At 35.7% G+C, this 13,125-nt stretch overlaps 1 protein-coding gene across 7 annotated transcripts in view; it reads left to right on the top strand.

The window, feature by feature from the left end:
* The window catches only part of BRCA2 (BRCA2 DNA repair associated), a 63,119-nt gene that overhangs the window by 28,868 nt on the left and 21,126 nt on the right, over positions 1-13,125 (top strand). For 6 of the 7 annotated variants that reach the window (XM_072795511.1, XM_072795513.1, XM_072795515.1 and 3 more), the window contains 5 exons: positions 257-352; positions 2,256-2,325; positions 7,703-8,136; positions 8,603-8,784; positions 10,111-10,298. In XM_072795511.1, the coding sequence (XP_072651612.1) occupies positions 257-352; positions 2,256-2,325; positions 7,703-8,136; positions 8,603-8,784; positions 10,111-10,298 (970 nt within the window). The remainder of the gene's footprint in view (positions 1-256; positions 353-2,255; positions 2,326-7,702; positions 8,137-8,602; positions 8,785-10,110; positions 10,299-13,125) is intronic. The other variant, XM_072795514.1, reaches the window with a different exon arrangement.

The following is a 13,125-nucleotide window of genomic DNA, read 5'->3' as shown; positions in this document are numbered from 1 at the left end:
TGGTAACTGGTAGCATGTTTTTATTCCTAGCCCCTATTAGATAGTGGTATTTTAAATGGTTAAAAAAAATTGATATTGAGAAATGAATCATCTTTCAAAATAGGATGGTTGCTTTTTAAATTATAATTATTATGTATTTTTTTGCCTAATAAATTTTAAGAGTCAATTCTTTAGTTTTAAAAAATGGGCTATAAAGCCTTTGAAAAACAAAATTGATGTTATTTGCTTTAAAAAATGTATGAAAATTTCTTTTTAGGAGAACCCCCAATTAAAAGAAACTTGTTAAATGAATTCGACAGGATAATAAAAAATCAAGAAACATCTTTAAAAGCTTCAAAAAGCACTCCAGACGGTAAAATGTGCTTTGTACTCATATCTTTTTCCCTCTCTATAGGTACTAGATACAGTATTTTTTAAGTTCTTTTTCTAAGCTTTTTCGGGTATGTAGATACTTGGACAAGACTTTATAGTGTGGTTTGCTAAAGATACATCTTGCTTTGTTATGCAAGCTCTTCCTTCTTAACACCTAGTATGATGTGGAGGTTCTTTGTAATTGGGAAGCATGAAATGATTATAAAATAATGACTTTTTAAAATAAAAACTATAAAAATTTAGTAAGATCTTAGTATAATAAATTAAAGCTTAGGTTCTGGAATCCAGTCACAGTTTTGACTAACCTTCATTCACCATTCCACCAAAATCACTCTTTCCTAAGTTACATGGTGATCTCCATGTTCGTAAATCCAACAGTCATTTCTGTGTCATTTGGCTCTATCCTTCAGCCACATTAGACAGTTGGTCACTCTCCTGAGACCACCACATCCTCTTGGTTCTCCTCCTGCATAGCTACTTCTCTGTTGCCTTTGCTGGCTTTTCCTTATTCATTCCTTTCTCTAAACATAGGAGTGCCCCAGGGCTCTGTCCTTAGGGCTCTTCTCTGCCTAAACTTCAGTGACTACCAAAATTATGTATGCAGGTTTAACCTGTCCTGGAACTCCAGACTTATTTATTCATTTGCTCTTGATACTTTTCTACTTACATTGCTAATGGGCATTTCCAAGTAACCACAACCAGTGCTGAACTCTTGATTCCATTCCTCTCCCAAACCCGCTCTTTCTGTTCTTTCCTTTCTTGCTGCCACTCTGCCAATTGATACATCAAAACCTTGATGTCCTCATTTACTCTTTTGTTTCTTCATACTCCACACAAAAGCCCATCAGCAAATCCTATAGGTTCTACCTTTGAAATATAACAATCTGATCATTTCTTCTCACCTTTGCCCCTACCATCTTGATCCAAGTCATGGTCATTGCTTTAACTCATCTCTCTGTTTCTGCCTCTGCCCCTCCTCCAGGCTGCCTTAACACAGCAGCTAGAATCATCCTGGTCAGATCATGCCTCTTGATTGCTTAAAATGCTCCGTGGTTTCCTATCTCATTACCATGGAATACTTAAAAATAAATAAAACATGTAACTATTACTTGCTATATACTTGGTTCCTGGATTTGGAAAGGAAAAATTCAGATAGTGAGGGATAAATGTGTTAGACTATAGAGGCTTAGTTCAGAAACACATGGGATAAATCCCTCACTTAAACCTTTAATAACTATATAGAGATTTCTCATCCTTTTTCATAGTTGCATAGTATTTGATCATGTGGCTGCATCAATGTATTCTAGTTTATTCAACCAATCCCATACTAATGAACTAGTTGAAGGTTTAAGAAGGCACCTGGGTGGCTCAGTTGGTTAAGTGTCCAACCTATGATTTCTGCTCAGGTAATGATTTCATGGATCATGAGGTTAAGTCCCACAACAGGCTCTGTGCTCAGTGCAGTCTGCTTGAGGTTCTCTCTCTCCCTTTCCTCTGCCCCTCCCCCCACTTGTGCTCGCACTCTCACTTGCTTTCTCTCGGAAACAAATGAATCTTCCAAAAAAAAAAGAAGTAAAAGTTGCATACTGAGAATAAAGCTAAAGTTTGGCTTGTAAACCTTCATAAGATTAAATTTTAAATTTTATATTTGCATGGCAGGTAGCACATTTGAGTTCTGATTAACATCAGCTGATTAATTTATACTGATTTCCTTTATATGTTTACACTGAGTTATTTAGAATATAGTCATCAATTTATGAGTCAAAATTTCAAGTCTATAATAAAGTTTTTATGTAAATGTTTATAATGTGTAATATACAGGCATAAAGAATAAAATCCCCCATTAGATTGTCATTAATACATAATATAAACTATTTTTCTAGGCATCCTAAAAGACAGAAGCTTGTTTATGCATCATATTTCTTTAGAGCCAATTTCCTGTGGACCCTTTCGGTAAGACATACTTAGTTTTGTTGTTGTTGCTGTTGTTTAATTCTACTAATATAGTGTAGGGAAGGTACAGTTTTTAAAAAAATAGTGGCACTAATATGCAGTATAGAAGTTAATACTTCTGTTTTAGAAAGCCTGCAAGATTAAATGTACTTTGGTAGTACTTTATAGTGCTGTTCATATTTATTATCTCATTTTTCAGTTTCATAATATCTGTGGATAGTAGACAAAGATTTTATTCTAATTTTATGGATAAGAGAGCTTAAGAAAGAATAAGGAAATTACTGAAAACCAATTTCAAATATATCAAAAATATAGCATATATTGAAAATATTCTTTTATCTCTCCCCCCTCAAAACCCTACTCAAATTACTAAGACCATTTGTTTAACTTCTAAATCCACAAAGATAATGATCAGAGAAAAAAATAACAATTGTGAAAGCCAAAAAGCATGAAAGACTTAGAAAGTCCATAGAAAACTAAAACCTCATAGAGGAGACAATGTACCCAATTTGCCCTAAAGAATCCAAGACAGGCAAATTGGCAGCAGCATGTTCTTCTGAAGGTGAGGTAGAAAATAGAAATATTAGTTGAAAATCTATTTAGGAAACATTTATATCCCTTCCCCCACTGCAGACAGCCAGCTTATCCTTTTTGTGCCAGAAGACCAGAAGGTTATTGTCTAGAAAAGGTGAAATGGAGGGATTCTGAATTGGGAAGGTGGAGACACAGCAGGCAGAGTTGAGGGGAGGTACTGAAAACAGAGATTAAGTAAAAAAATCTGTCTATCAAGTAATGAGACTCACCAGCCTCCTTCCCACATTTGGCTCCCAAATACTGGCAGCCAGACCTCTAGGCAGAAGACTGGAAGATTTTTTTTTCCTGGGGAACATGACTAGCTCAATAGAAAAGACTGCAAATACTGACAGTCGCAGGTACTTGAATGAAACCTCATAGCTGGAGCACCAGGCAATGATGCCAACAATTGACAAGCCTCACCAGCACACAGTTCACTCTTAAATAGGAACAGAGAATCAAGAATCACTAGTTATTGGAAGAAAGCCTTTGTGAAAGATAATACCCATAGTACAAAAACAAACAAAGGAAGTTAGAGGAAATAGACCATGCAAGGAAGTGAATGAAATTTCAAAAAAACTTACTAGTATTCTCAGGATAGAGAACCTATTGCATCCTTAAAATAAGAACAAGTTACTATAAAAAAGAGTTCTTATAAATTAAAAAACTGTGATGACATAGATTAACTCCATAGAAGTAATAGAAGATAAAACTTATGAAACCTACAAAAACAAAAAGAAAAGATGAAAGAAGAAAGGATAATTAGAAAAGTCAGTCCTATGGGCCTAACATCTGAAAATTTGGAGTGTGAGAAAGAAGGAACAAAGGAGAAATGAGAAATTTTCAAAGAAATAATTTAAGATACTTCATCAGTACTGGAAGACAAGTTTTTTCTGATTAAAAGGGTTTTCTGAGTGAGCATATGAATAAAAATGACTCATCTTAAGACGCATCCTTGGGAAATTTTAGAATGCTAAGGGCAAAGGGAAATCTTAAATTTTCCAGGGAGCAAAAAAATTAAATTTTTTGTTTCAAACAAAGTCAAGAGTCATAATGGTATAAATTCTCTCACCATTTACAATGGAAGCTAGAAGATTATGGATTCTATAATGTATACTACAGAGCAGCGCCTTTAAAATTCTGAGAGAAAATGATTTCTAGCACAGAATCCTATCCTATGTATTTTCCAGCAAGCTACTAATGTACATGTTTTGAACTTAGAAACCCAGGTGATTTGTTTGTTAACATTTTAAGAAACAGGTTGTAATCTTATATATGAGGTAAATGCTTATTGATCTGCATATTGCCTTAATTTACACATGAGAAAATAAGTTTGTGCATTTAATAAGCATGCATAAATTCCTAAGTATCTAATTTATATTGTGCAGATAGATATAAAGATAAATAAGTCTACCTTAGATTGTTAGTCTTGGAACCAGGCATAAAAAGAATTACTGTAATATAAGTATTAAACTAGGTATAACAAAGTGATGCGACAGCATAGAAAAATGGCAGCTAATTATGCAGCAGAAACTTAACAACAGCTCTTCATACTGAATGTAAGGAATGCTTGGGCAAGGGCACTCCATACTCTGGGAAGAGTAAGAAGCTATGTAGCTTTTCTCACAGGAGTCAGCAGGCCAGGGTGCCATGGGGACTGGGAGGAAACAAAAAAGAAATAGGGATGTTAGACCTTTTAGTAGGAAACTTCCTGTGTCATTTCTGATAAGTTGAAACTTGGATGGTGACTGTGGAAGTTTCTAAGAGGAGCAGCATAACAAGATTTGTGTTTTAGAAATAGACCAAAGTGAAACTGTTGCAAGGAGATTAGTAAGGAAGTAAAGGTTTCAATTTAACACAGGTGCTAGAGCAGAGTATAATATGAGTGAAAGATGATTCGAGAAGATTTGGCTAGATAGTGATTAATTGGGAGTGGTAGAGTATCTCCATTTACATTCAGTAGACATCTTGGTCATAACCTACAAAGAAAACTCTTTTCACAGGATTCTTAATATTTCAGAACAAGGTAGTACAAGATCAATGAAAGTAAGTTTTGGGGCAGAAGGTTTATTCATTCTTATGTACTAGATCTCCTTTCGATCATCTCTTCAGGGAAATCAGTCCAATAATTACTCCTGTCCAGGAGACTCCTGTCTCCTGCCTTGCTACTATCTTCTTCTTTACTGGATCAGTCCCATTAGTCAGGTATACTCTAGGTCTCCATCTAAACAAGAAATACCTTTCTTGATTCCTCTAATCTCACCAATCCATTTCCTTATCCACTTAAGGTACAACTCCTTAGAATGATCTCCATTCATATTCTCTACTTCATCTCTTCCCCTTCTCTCCTGAACTCACCTCACTCTTGGATCACTGCACACTGCCCCTTGTCAAGATTACTAGTTACCCCCATATTGCTGAATCCTGTCAGCTCTCCATCCTCATTGTTAACCTAGCATTCACATAGTTAATCACTCCTGCCTTTTTAACACTTTCTTTACTCTGGCTTCTGGGACCTGACTCTTCTCCTTCCCACTGGCTGTTCTTTCTCTTGCTGGTTCTTCCCCTAACCACTAAATAATGTTCAGCTCCAGATGGCTTCTTTCCCTGACCTTCCTCCTTAGTAAATATCTCATCCACTTTTGTGACTTTATATACCATCTGCTTACTGAAGGCTCCAAAATTAATATCATTAGCCTGAATTCCTTCCCTGAACAACATATGCATTCATCAAATTATCTACCTGAGGTTTTTATTTGGGTGACTAATAGACATCTCAAACTTAACAGCTTTAAAGCTGATAACCTTCCCCTAATCTGTTTTCCTGTAAAAGTCTATCAACTCTGCTTTCAAAATACACTCATACCATAAGATAGAATGCGTCATTTCTATCCTCAAAAACTAATCCATGACTCTCATCTCAGAGTACAATTGGGGTGTGCTTCCCAGAGTGTACAGGTTCTCCATGACCTGGTCTTTTTGCTATCTTGCCAGTCTTACCTGCTGACTTTCCCTGCTCACTCTGTTCTACTATACTTCTGCCTAGCTTACTACTACCTAGCCCACCACATGATGTTCACTCTACCTGCAGCACTCTTATCCCAAATACTTGCATGGCTTTATCTTCTTCCTTTAGGGCTCTGTGCAAATGTCACCTTATCAATAATGTCTTCCTCACCAACTTGTATAAAATATTATTTATTTAATTCTGCTGGATACTCCCTGTCCCCCTTACCATGCTTTTAACTTACTCTATAGCATTTCATACCAATTGACATATTTGTCTGTTTCCTTCCACTAGAATATAATCTCTGTGTTTTCATTTTGTTCCCATTATATCCTCCAGCCAAAACAGTGTCTAGCACGCATAGTAGGAACTCATTAACTATTTGACGGCTAGGGGCTCCTGGGTGGCTCAGTTGGTTAAGCATCTAACTCTTGATCTCAGCTCAGGTCTTAAACTCACGGTCATGAGTTCAAGCCCCATGTTGGGCTCCGCAGTCAGTGGCTCTACATGCAGTGGAGTATGGAGCCCACTTTTAAAAAATATAAAAAATAAAAATATTTGATGGCCAGATGACTGAATAAATCCGTTCGAGAGCAATTTCAAATTCCAGGGATTCAGGTTTGGGTAAAAGAAAGTATGGGGTTTTCAACAAAATATCAAATATAAGGAAGAACATGTATGTTAGGAAAGGTGATAAATTTTAGACATGTTGAGTTTGAGATGAATGTGAAACATCAAGGTAGAGGTATATGGTACTATATGAACTTCTAAGTGTAAAAATAACCTAGGGGAAAGTCAGGTATGAAGATACAGATTAATATTTTTATTGTTAGATAGATGATAATTTAAGCAATGGAAGTGACTCATATCACCCAGGAAAAACATCTAAGGAAGAAGTCCAAGTTTAGAGATGGGAAAGAGGAAAAACCAGCAAAAAAGAAACAGAGGGACAATAATGGTGTAGGTATTAATGGTGAGAATTTTAAGGAAAGAAGTCAACTGCCAGAGGTCAGGTGGAATGAGTTTACACATGAAGCTGTGTGTGTAGGCATTTGGGAGGTCATTAGCAACTTTGTTGAGAACAATTTCTGTAGAACCATGGTAGAAATGAGAGTTCAATAAGCAGAAACTGAGGAAGTGAAAATAGCTAGTTTAGATTACCTGTTTGGGAAGATTGGCCATGAAGGATAGATCACAATGAGTATTGGCTTGAAGAAGAGATAAGGCTAAGAAAAAAGTGTTTCACGGATGGGCATGGCTTTCTGGCTTAATGAAAGGAGCACTAAAAAAAGGTATAAATAGGTGGTAGAAAGAGAAAGGAGGGACATGGAATAATAATTCAGAGAGTGGGACTCCTGAGGAGCCAGTTATTATGTGGGGTCAAGAATACAGGTGAGGGTGTTAACCTGAGAAGACGACAGATATTTCTCTGGTTAGGGAGTACTGTGATAGATAGAACTAGAAGAGACAAACCAGAGGATCCAGGTTTGACAGACTTTTCTGTTACATGAAGTAAGTGGTAAAGGCTGGAAGTCAGTGTGTGAGAAATGGTTACAGACTTGAAAAGTGTGGTATTGTTTTGGATGGCAAACATAATGAAATGCAAAACAGTTGCCAGAGTAGGATTGCCATATGGCAGCTGAGATTTACAAAATATATATATATATATATGCATATATATATATATATATATATTCCAATATATATATTCCTATATATATATATATTCCAAAACATTTACATATGTGTACATTTATTGGTAAATAACCAAACTTAAATATTTTCTCCTCATTGTAGCACAACTGAGGAACGGCAAGAAATACAGGATCCAAATTTCACTGCACCTGGTCAAGAATTTTTGCCTAAATCTCATTTTTATGAACACCTGGCTTCAGAAAAATCTTCAAGTAATTTATCAGTTTCACGGCAACCATTTTGTATGGTTCCTGCCACAGGAAATGAAAAAAGGAGACACTTGATTGCTCCAGGCAAACCAGTGAAAGTCTTTGTCCCACCTTTTAAAACTAAATCACATTTTCACAGAGATGAGCAGTGCATTAGCAAGAATACTAAATTGGAAAAAAACAAACAAAACTCCAAAGACATAGATGAACTTGGCTCTGGTGATAGTGAAAAAAATATTAATGACAGTGGAATCCATCAGCTTAAGAAAAATAACTCCAATCAAGCAGCAACTATAATATTCACAAAGAATGAAAAAGAACCTTTAGGTATTGTGTAAAAATTTGTGTTGACACATTTTTGCCCTCCAGTTAGATGTTTCTCGTATTTAAATAATGCTTTGAGGATTTGACCCCTTTTATGATGATTAATAATTTCAGAACCTTTTTTAATGGCCTTTCGATTTTTCCTAAGTCCAAAGACTAGATTTAAAGTATTCTAATGTTTTTCAAAGGTAACTACTTGTGGACTTTCTTATTTAAAAAAAAAAAAAAAAAAGGAATTAGACAAACAATCTAAGACTGTTATTACTGTAATATATATTTAAAAAGCTACTAATTTTTTTCAAATTTGAAATAAAAATAATATATCTATTGTATATAAGTTGAAACTATGCTTTTAGCAAATTATCCCTGAAAATTAGAACAAATTAATATATATGGCTTTATAAATCAAAAGTTGTGCTTTTTAAATGTTACATGGAGGTTTAATTTTTGCTAACTTATTCTTTAATAGATTTAATTACAAATCTTCAGAACGCCAGAGATATACAGGATATGCGGATTAAAAAGAAACAAAGGCAGCATATTTTTCCACAGCAAGGTAGTCTGTATCTTGCAAAAACCTCCACTTTGCCTAGAATCTCTCTGAGAGAAGCAGTAGAAGGCCGAGTCCCCTCTGCATGTTCTCATAAACAGGTATGCTTTTGTCCACAATGCTACTAACTTTTATAGTCGAGTATAATTTCATTTTATTAACTAGTATCTCCAAAATGTTTTGTTCAAAGAAAGAATAGACTGGGATCCCTGGGTGGCTCAACGGTTTGGTGCCTGCCTTTGGCCCAGGGCATAATCCTGGAGTCCTGAGATTGAGTCCCATATCGGGCTTCTTGCATGGAGCCTGATTCTCTCTCTGCCTGTGTCTCTGCCTCTCTCTGTCTCTCTCTCTGTCTCTCATGAATAAATGAATAAAATCTTAAAAAAGAAAGAATAGACAAATATGGAAATGGATGAATGAAATCATTTTGTTTCCTAATCAACCCATAGTGATAGCCTTCCTCTCTGCTATCTTATCCTACCAAAGTGATATGTGCTCCAAAATTGCTATTCCTCTTCCCCCTTCAAAACATACTCATTTTATTACTATAGTGCTCTCAGGTGGTAAAAGAAAATAGTCTACTTGAATTTAAAGTGTGAATAACTTATAGTCCTGAATCCATTAAGACCTAGTGACATTTTTTAAAAAGGATTCTTATTAAGACTGCTATCTAGTTAGAACTTTAGGCAATGGAGAGGTGAACATAATATTGATAAAATTAACAGATAACATTTATTGAGTAGTTTTTATGCACTTGTCACTCTTCTGAGCCCTGTGCCTGCCCTGGTTGGATCTCACTTAATCTTCACAAGCATCTAAAGGAAAGGCATCATCATTTTGTCCACTGTTTGCAGATGAGAGAACAGAAGCACAGTGAGGGTTAAGTAACTGCCCCAATGGCACTTAACTAGTAAGTTTTCCTCTACTGGCCACAGTTCCAGAGCAAGGAATATGAGTCCAGAATCACATCTGAACAAAGGAAAAGATACTTTGGGGTGAGGCATACTGGGGTAGAAGTAGGCCAGGCTTGTGTACAAATCTGACTTCCTGAAGTCAGATCCCCTAAAATACTGATGCTTTTTACTGTTTTTCCCCTTCTGAATTTTTTAGCTTAAGAGATTTTATAAAATATTACTTTTTTGTCCCCAGAATGACTTCCTATCCTATGGCAGCTGTAGCAGGAGGCATATGTACAAGGGGAATAAAAAGGGTGCAGCAAACCCTTGAATGTAGTAGGAGTCATTTATATTACATTAAAATGTTTAGCTTCTAGTAAGTTAAATATTTTGATGGTGAATATTTTAATATTTAAATGAAAATTTTGGGTAAATTCAATTTTGATTTATTATACTTGTGTTTATTCTATGAAACATGTGCTTTTTGTTTTTCATTTATTATTAAATTTTTCTATCATTTACTTTGTGCAGCTCTATATGTATGGTGTTTCCAAACATTGTGTAAAAATAAACAGCAAAAATGCAGAGTCTTTTCAGTTTCATGCTCAGGATTATTTTGGTAAGGAAGGCCTATGGTCTGGAGAAGGAATACAATTGGCTGATGGTGGATGGCTCATACCCTCCAATGATGGAAAGATTGGAAAAGAAGAATTTTATAGGTACTCTCTGCCAAAAGTGATTGTGTTAACTTTTCTGTATTCTACAATCTCTGTCTTTTTTTTACTTACCTCTCTAAAACTTATTAAATTGGCTCAAAATCAAATTCTCATACAGTGAATTATTTTAAGCACATTACGGTTCACCTGACATTCTATTGTAATCGTTTGAAAAGTGAATTATGGTTTGTCCATAATGTTCTTAAATTGAGACCCTTTTCATATGTGTTTATAAAATAAAGTTTGATAAGAAAAGTTTAAGTGGACCTACTGTAGATACACACAAACACACACGTTCTATTCTTTCATTGTATAGTTCAGTAAATATGAAATACAAATACTAGAAGCTAAGCAGAAATATTCAAGTGTCAAATAATAATAAAACCAAATAACTAATAAATTTTAATAAATTTTACTGTCCTAAAATATCAACAACTTAGAAACTGAATAACCTCTTATAGTTATAATGCTTTTACAAAGATTATTTAAAATTTTTGCTAACAGAGATGAAATTACCATGCCAAGTGCTAGACATAAGAAACCTATTTTTAATGCTCTTATTTTTTTTAATTTCTATATATCTTTCCAAAATTTATAGTTTGGAGAAAGTGGGAAGACACTTTTCTTGAGACTCTTTTTAAATATTTTATTTATTTATTAATGAAAGACACAGAGAAAGGCAGAGACATAAGCAGAGGGGGAAGCAGGCTCCAGGCAAGGAGCCTGATGTGGGACTCAATCCTGAGATTGTAGGATCACGCCCTGAGCCAGGGGCAGGTGCTCAATCACTGAGCCACCCACGCGTCCCGAGACTATTGTTATGTTTTTGGAATATTTTAAGACAGGAATGTTATTTACACCTTGTACTTGTCTCCCATAAATATCTGCTATCAATTCTAGTTGGAAAAGTACACTAAACAGTTGTATTAAGTATATATTATACTTGCATAGTATAGAAGTTAAGGGTAATTATCCTGTTATCAGGTGAGCATGGTTCATAATATTGACTTTTGAAGCTTAAGTTGTTTTTTGAATATTCAACATATTTATTGAGGACCTACTATGTGCCAGATAACTCTTCTAGGTACTCGGAATAACAAAAGAAAACAAAATCTCTGCCCTTTTCTGATAAGTCAAACTAATGTTTTTAGAGGGGTCTGAGGTGGAGAAGGAAAGTTTTTAAAAGAAATAAGTAAATTGTATAATATATTAGAAGATGATGAATACTATAAAGATAAATATGGAAAGGGCATAGGGAGAATTGGGTGAGGAAAGGTTCAGTTTTAAAATAGGCTAAGTAAAAAAATAAAAATAAAAAAAATAAAAAAATAAAATAGACTAAGTAGTCAGGAGTCTTCCCTGAAGCCCTGACATTTGGTCAGTGTCCTGAAGGAGGGCAAGGGAATGAGTATAGAACTATGCAAGGAAAGCATCATTGACTGTAAGCAGGAAGCATGCTTATTTGGGAAACAGGAAGAAAGTGAGTGTAGCTGGAGCAGAATGAGCAGAAGAGTAGTAGCAGAGAAAGTAGAGAGATGAGACCTTACAGACCTTTGTAAGAAGCTTGGCTTTAACTCTGATTAACCATTTTTGCCCTGAGTAAGAATGTTTAAAGTAGAGGAATGACATGATCTGCCTTGTTTTTGAAAGAATAACTCTGGCTGCTGCTGAGATTAAACTGTTTGGAGGAACAATGATGGAAGCAGAGAGACCAGTTAGGAAACTGCTGAGGTTAAGTTTGTGAGATGTGGCTGCTTGGGCAAAGGAGGTAGTAGTGGAGTTGATGAAAAGCAGTTGGATTCTGGGTATAATTTGAAGGTGGCACCATCAGGATTTGCTCAAGGATTGGATGAGGAATGTAAGAGAAAAGTAGAGTAAGAATATCTCCAAAGATTGTGGTATTAGTGGCTATAAGGGTACATTTACCATGTATGGAGAATTGAGAAGATCAGAGATAAAAAAAAAAAAAAAAAAAAAAAAGAGAAGATCAGAGATAGAAGAGAAAGGGAGTGTCCAGTTGGGGTTTTTTTTTTTGTTTTTTTGTTTTTTTTTTAAGTACACAGGGCTTGAACTCACAACCCTGAGATCAAGACCTGAGCCAAGATCAAGAATTGGACACTTAACCGACTGAGCCACCCAGGTACCCCCACATGGGATATTTGAAGCTTGAGATATTAGTAGACATCCAAGGGGAGATGTTGAGTAGGCAATTGGATATGCAAGTCTGGAATTTAGATGTGAAGTATGTGCCAAAGAAATCATTTTCATAGTTTTCAGCATGTAGATGGAAATTAAAGTTATGAAAGAGAGACTAAGAAAGAGCAACCTGGAAGTTAGAAATAAATGTCCAAGAATGTGGTATGTTGCAAGCCAAGTGAGGACAGAACTCAGGGAATAAAGAATGACCAGGTGTCAGTTGCTGCTGGTAAGTAAGAGGAAGACTGAGAATTAACCATGGATTTAGTGATGTAGAGGTCAATATTAGTCTTTTTTTTTTTTTTAATTTTTATTTTATGATAGTCACAGAGAGAGAGAGAGAGAGAGAGAGAGAGAGGCAGAGACACAGGCAGAGGGAGAAGCAGGCTCCATGCACCGGGAGCCCGATGTGGGATTCGATCCCGGGTCTCCAGGATCGCGCCCTGGGCCAAAGGCAGGCAGGCGCCAAACCGCTGCACCACCCAGGGATCCCTCAATATTAGTCTTAATGAAAATAAGTCAGTAAATTGGTGGGGTGAGAAAGGCAGTATCTGAAGAAGGAAGTAGGAATAAAGGGTGTTAGTTTTGTTGTGTTTATTTAAGGAAGAAAAAAACCCTATTTTTTATACTGATG

The sequence above is a fragment of the Canis lupus genome, chromosome 24 (genome assembly GCF_048164855.1).
Source record: "Canis lupus baileyi chromosome 24, mCanLup2.hap1, whole genome shotgun sequence".
Lineage (NCBI taxonomy): Eukaryota > Metazoa > Chordata > Mammalia > Carnivora > Canidae > Canis > Canis lupus.
This window is presented reverse-complemented; position numbering and strand designations above follow the sequence as displayed.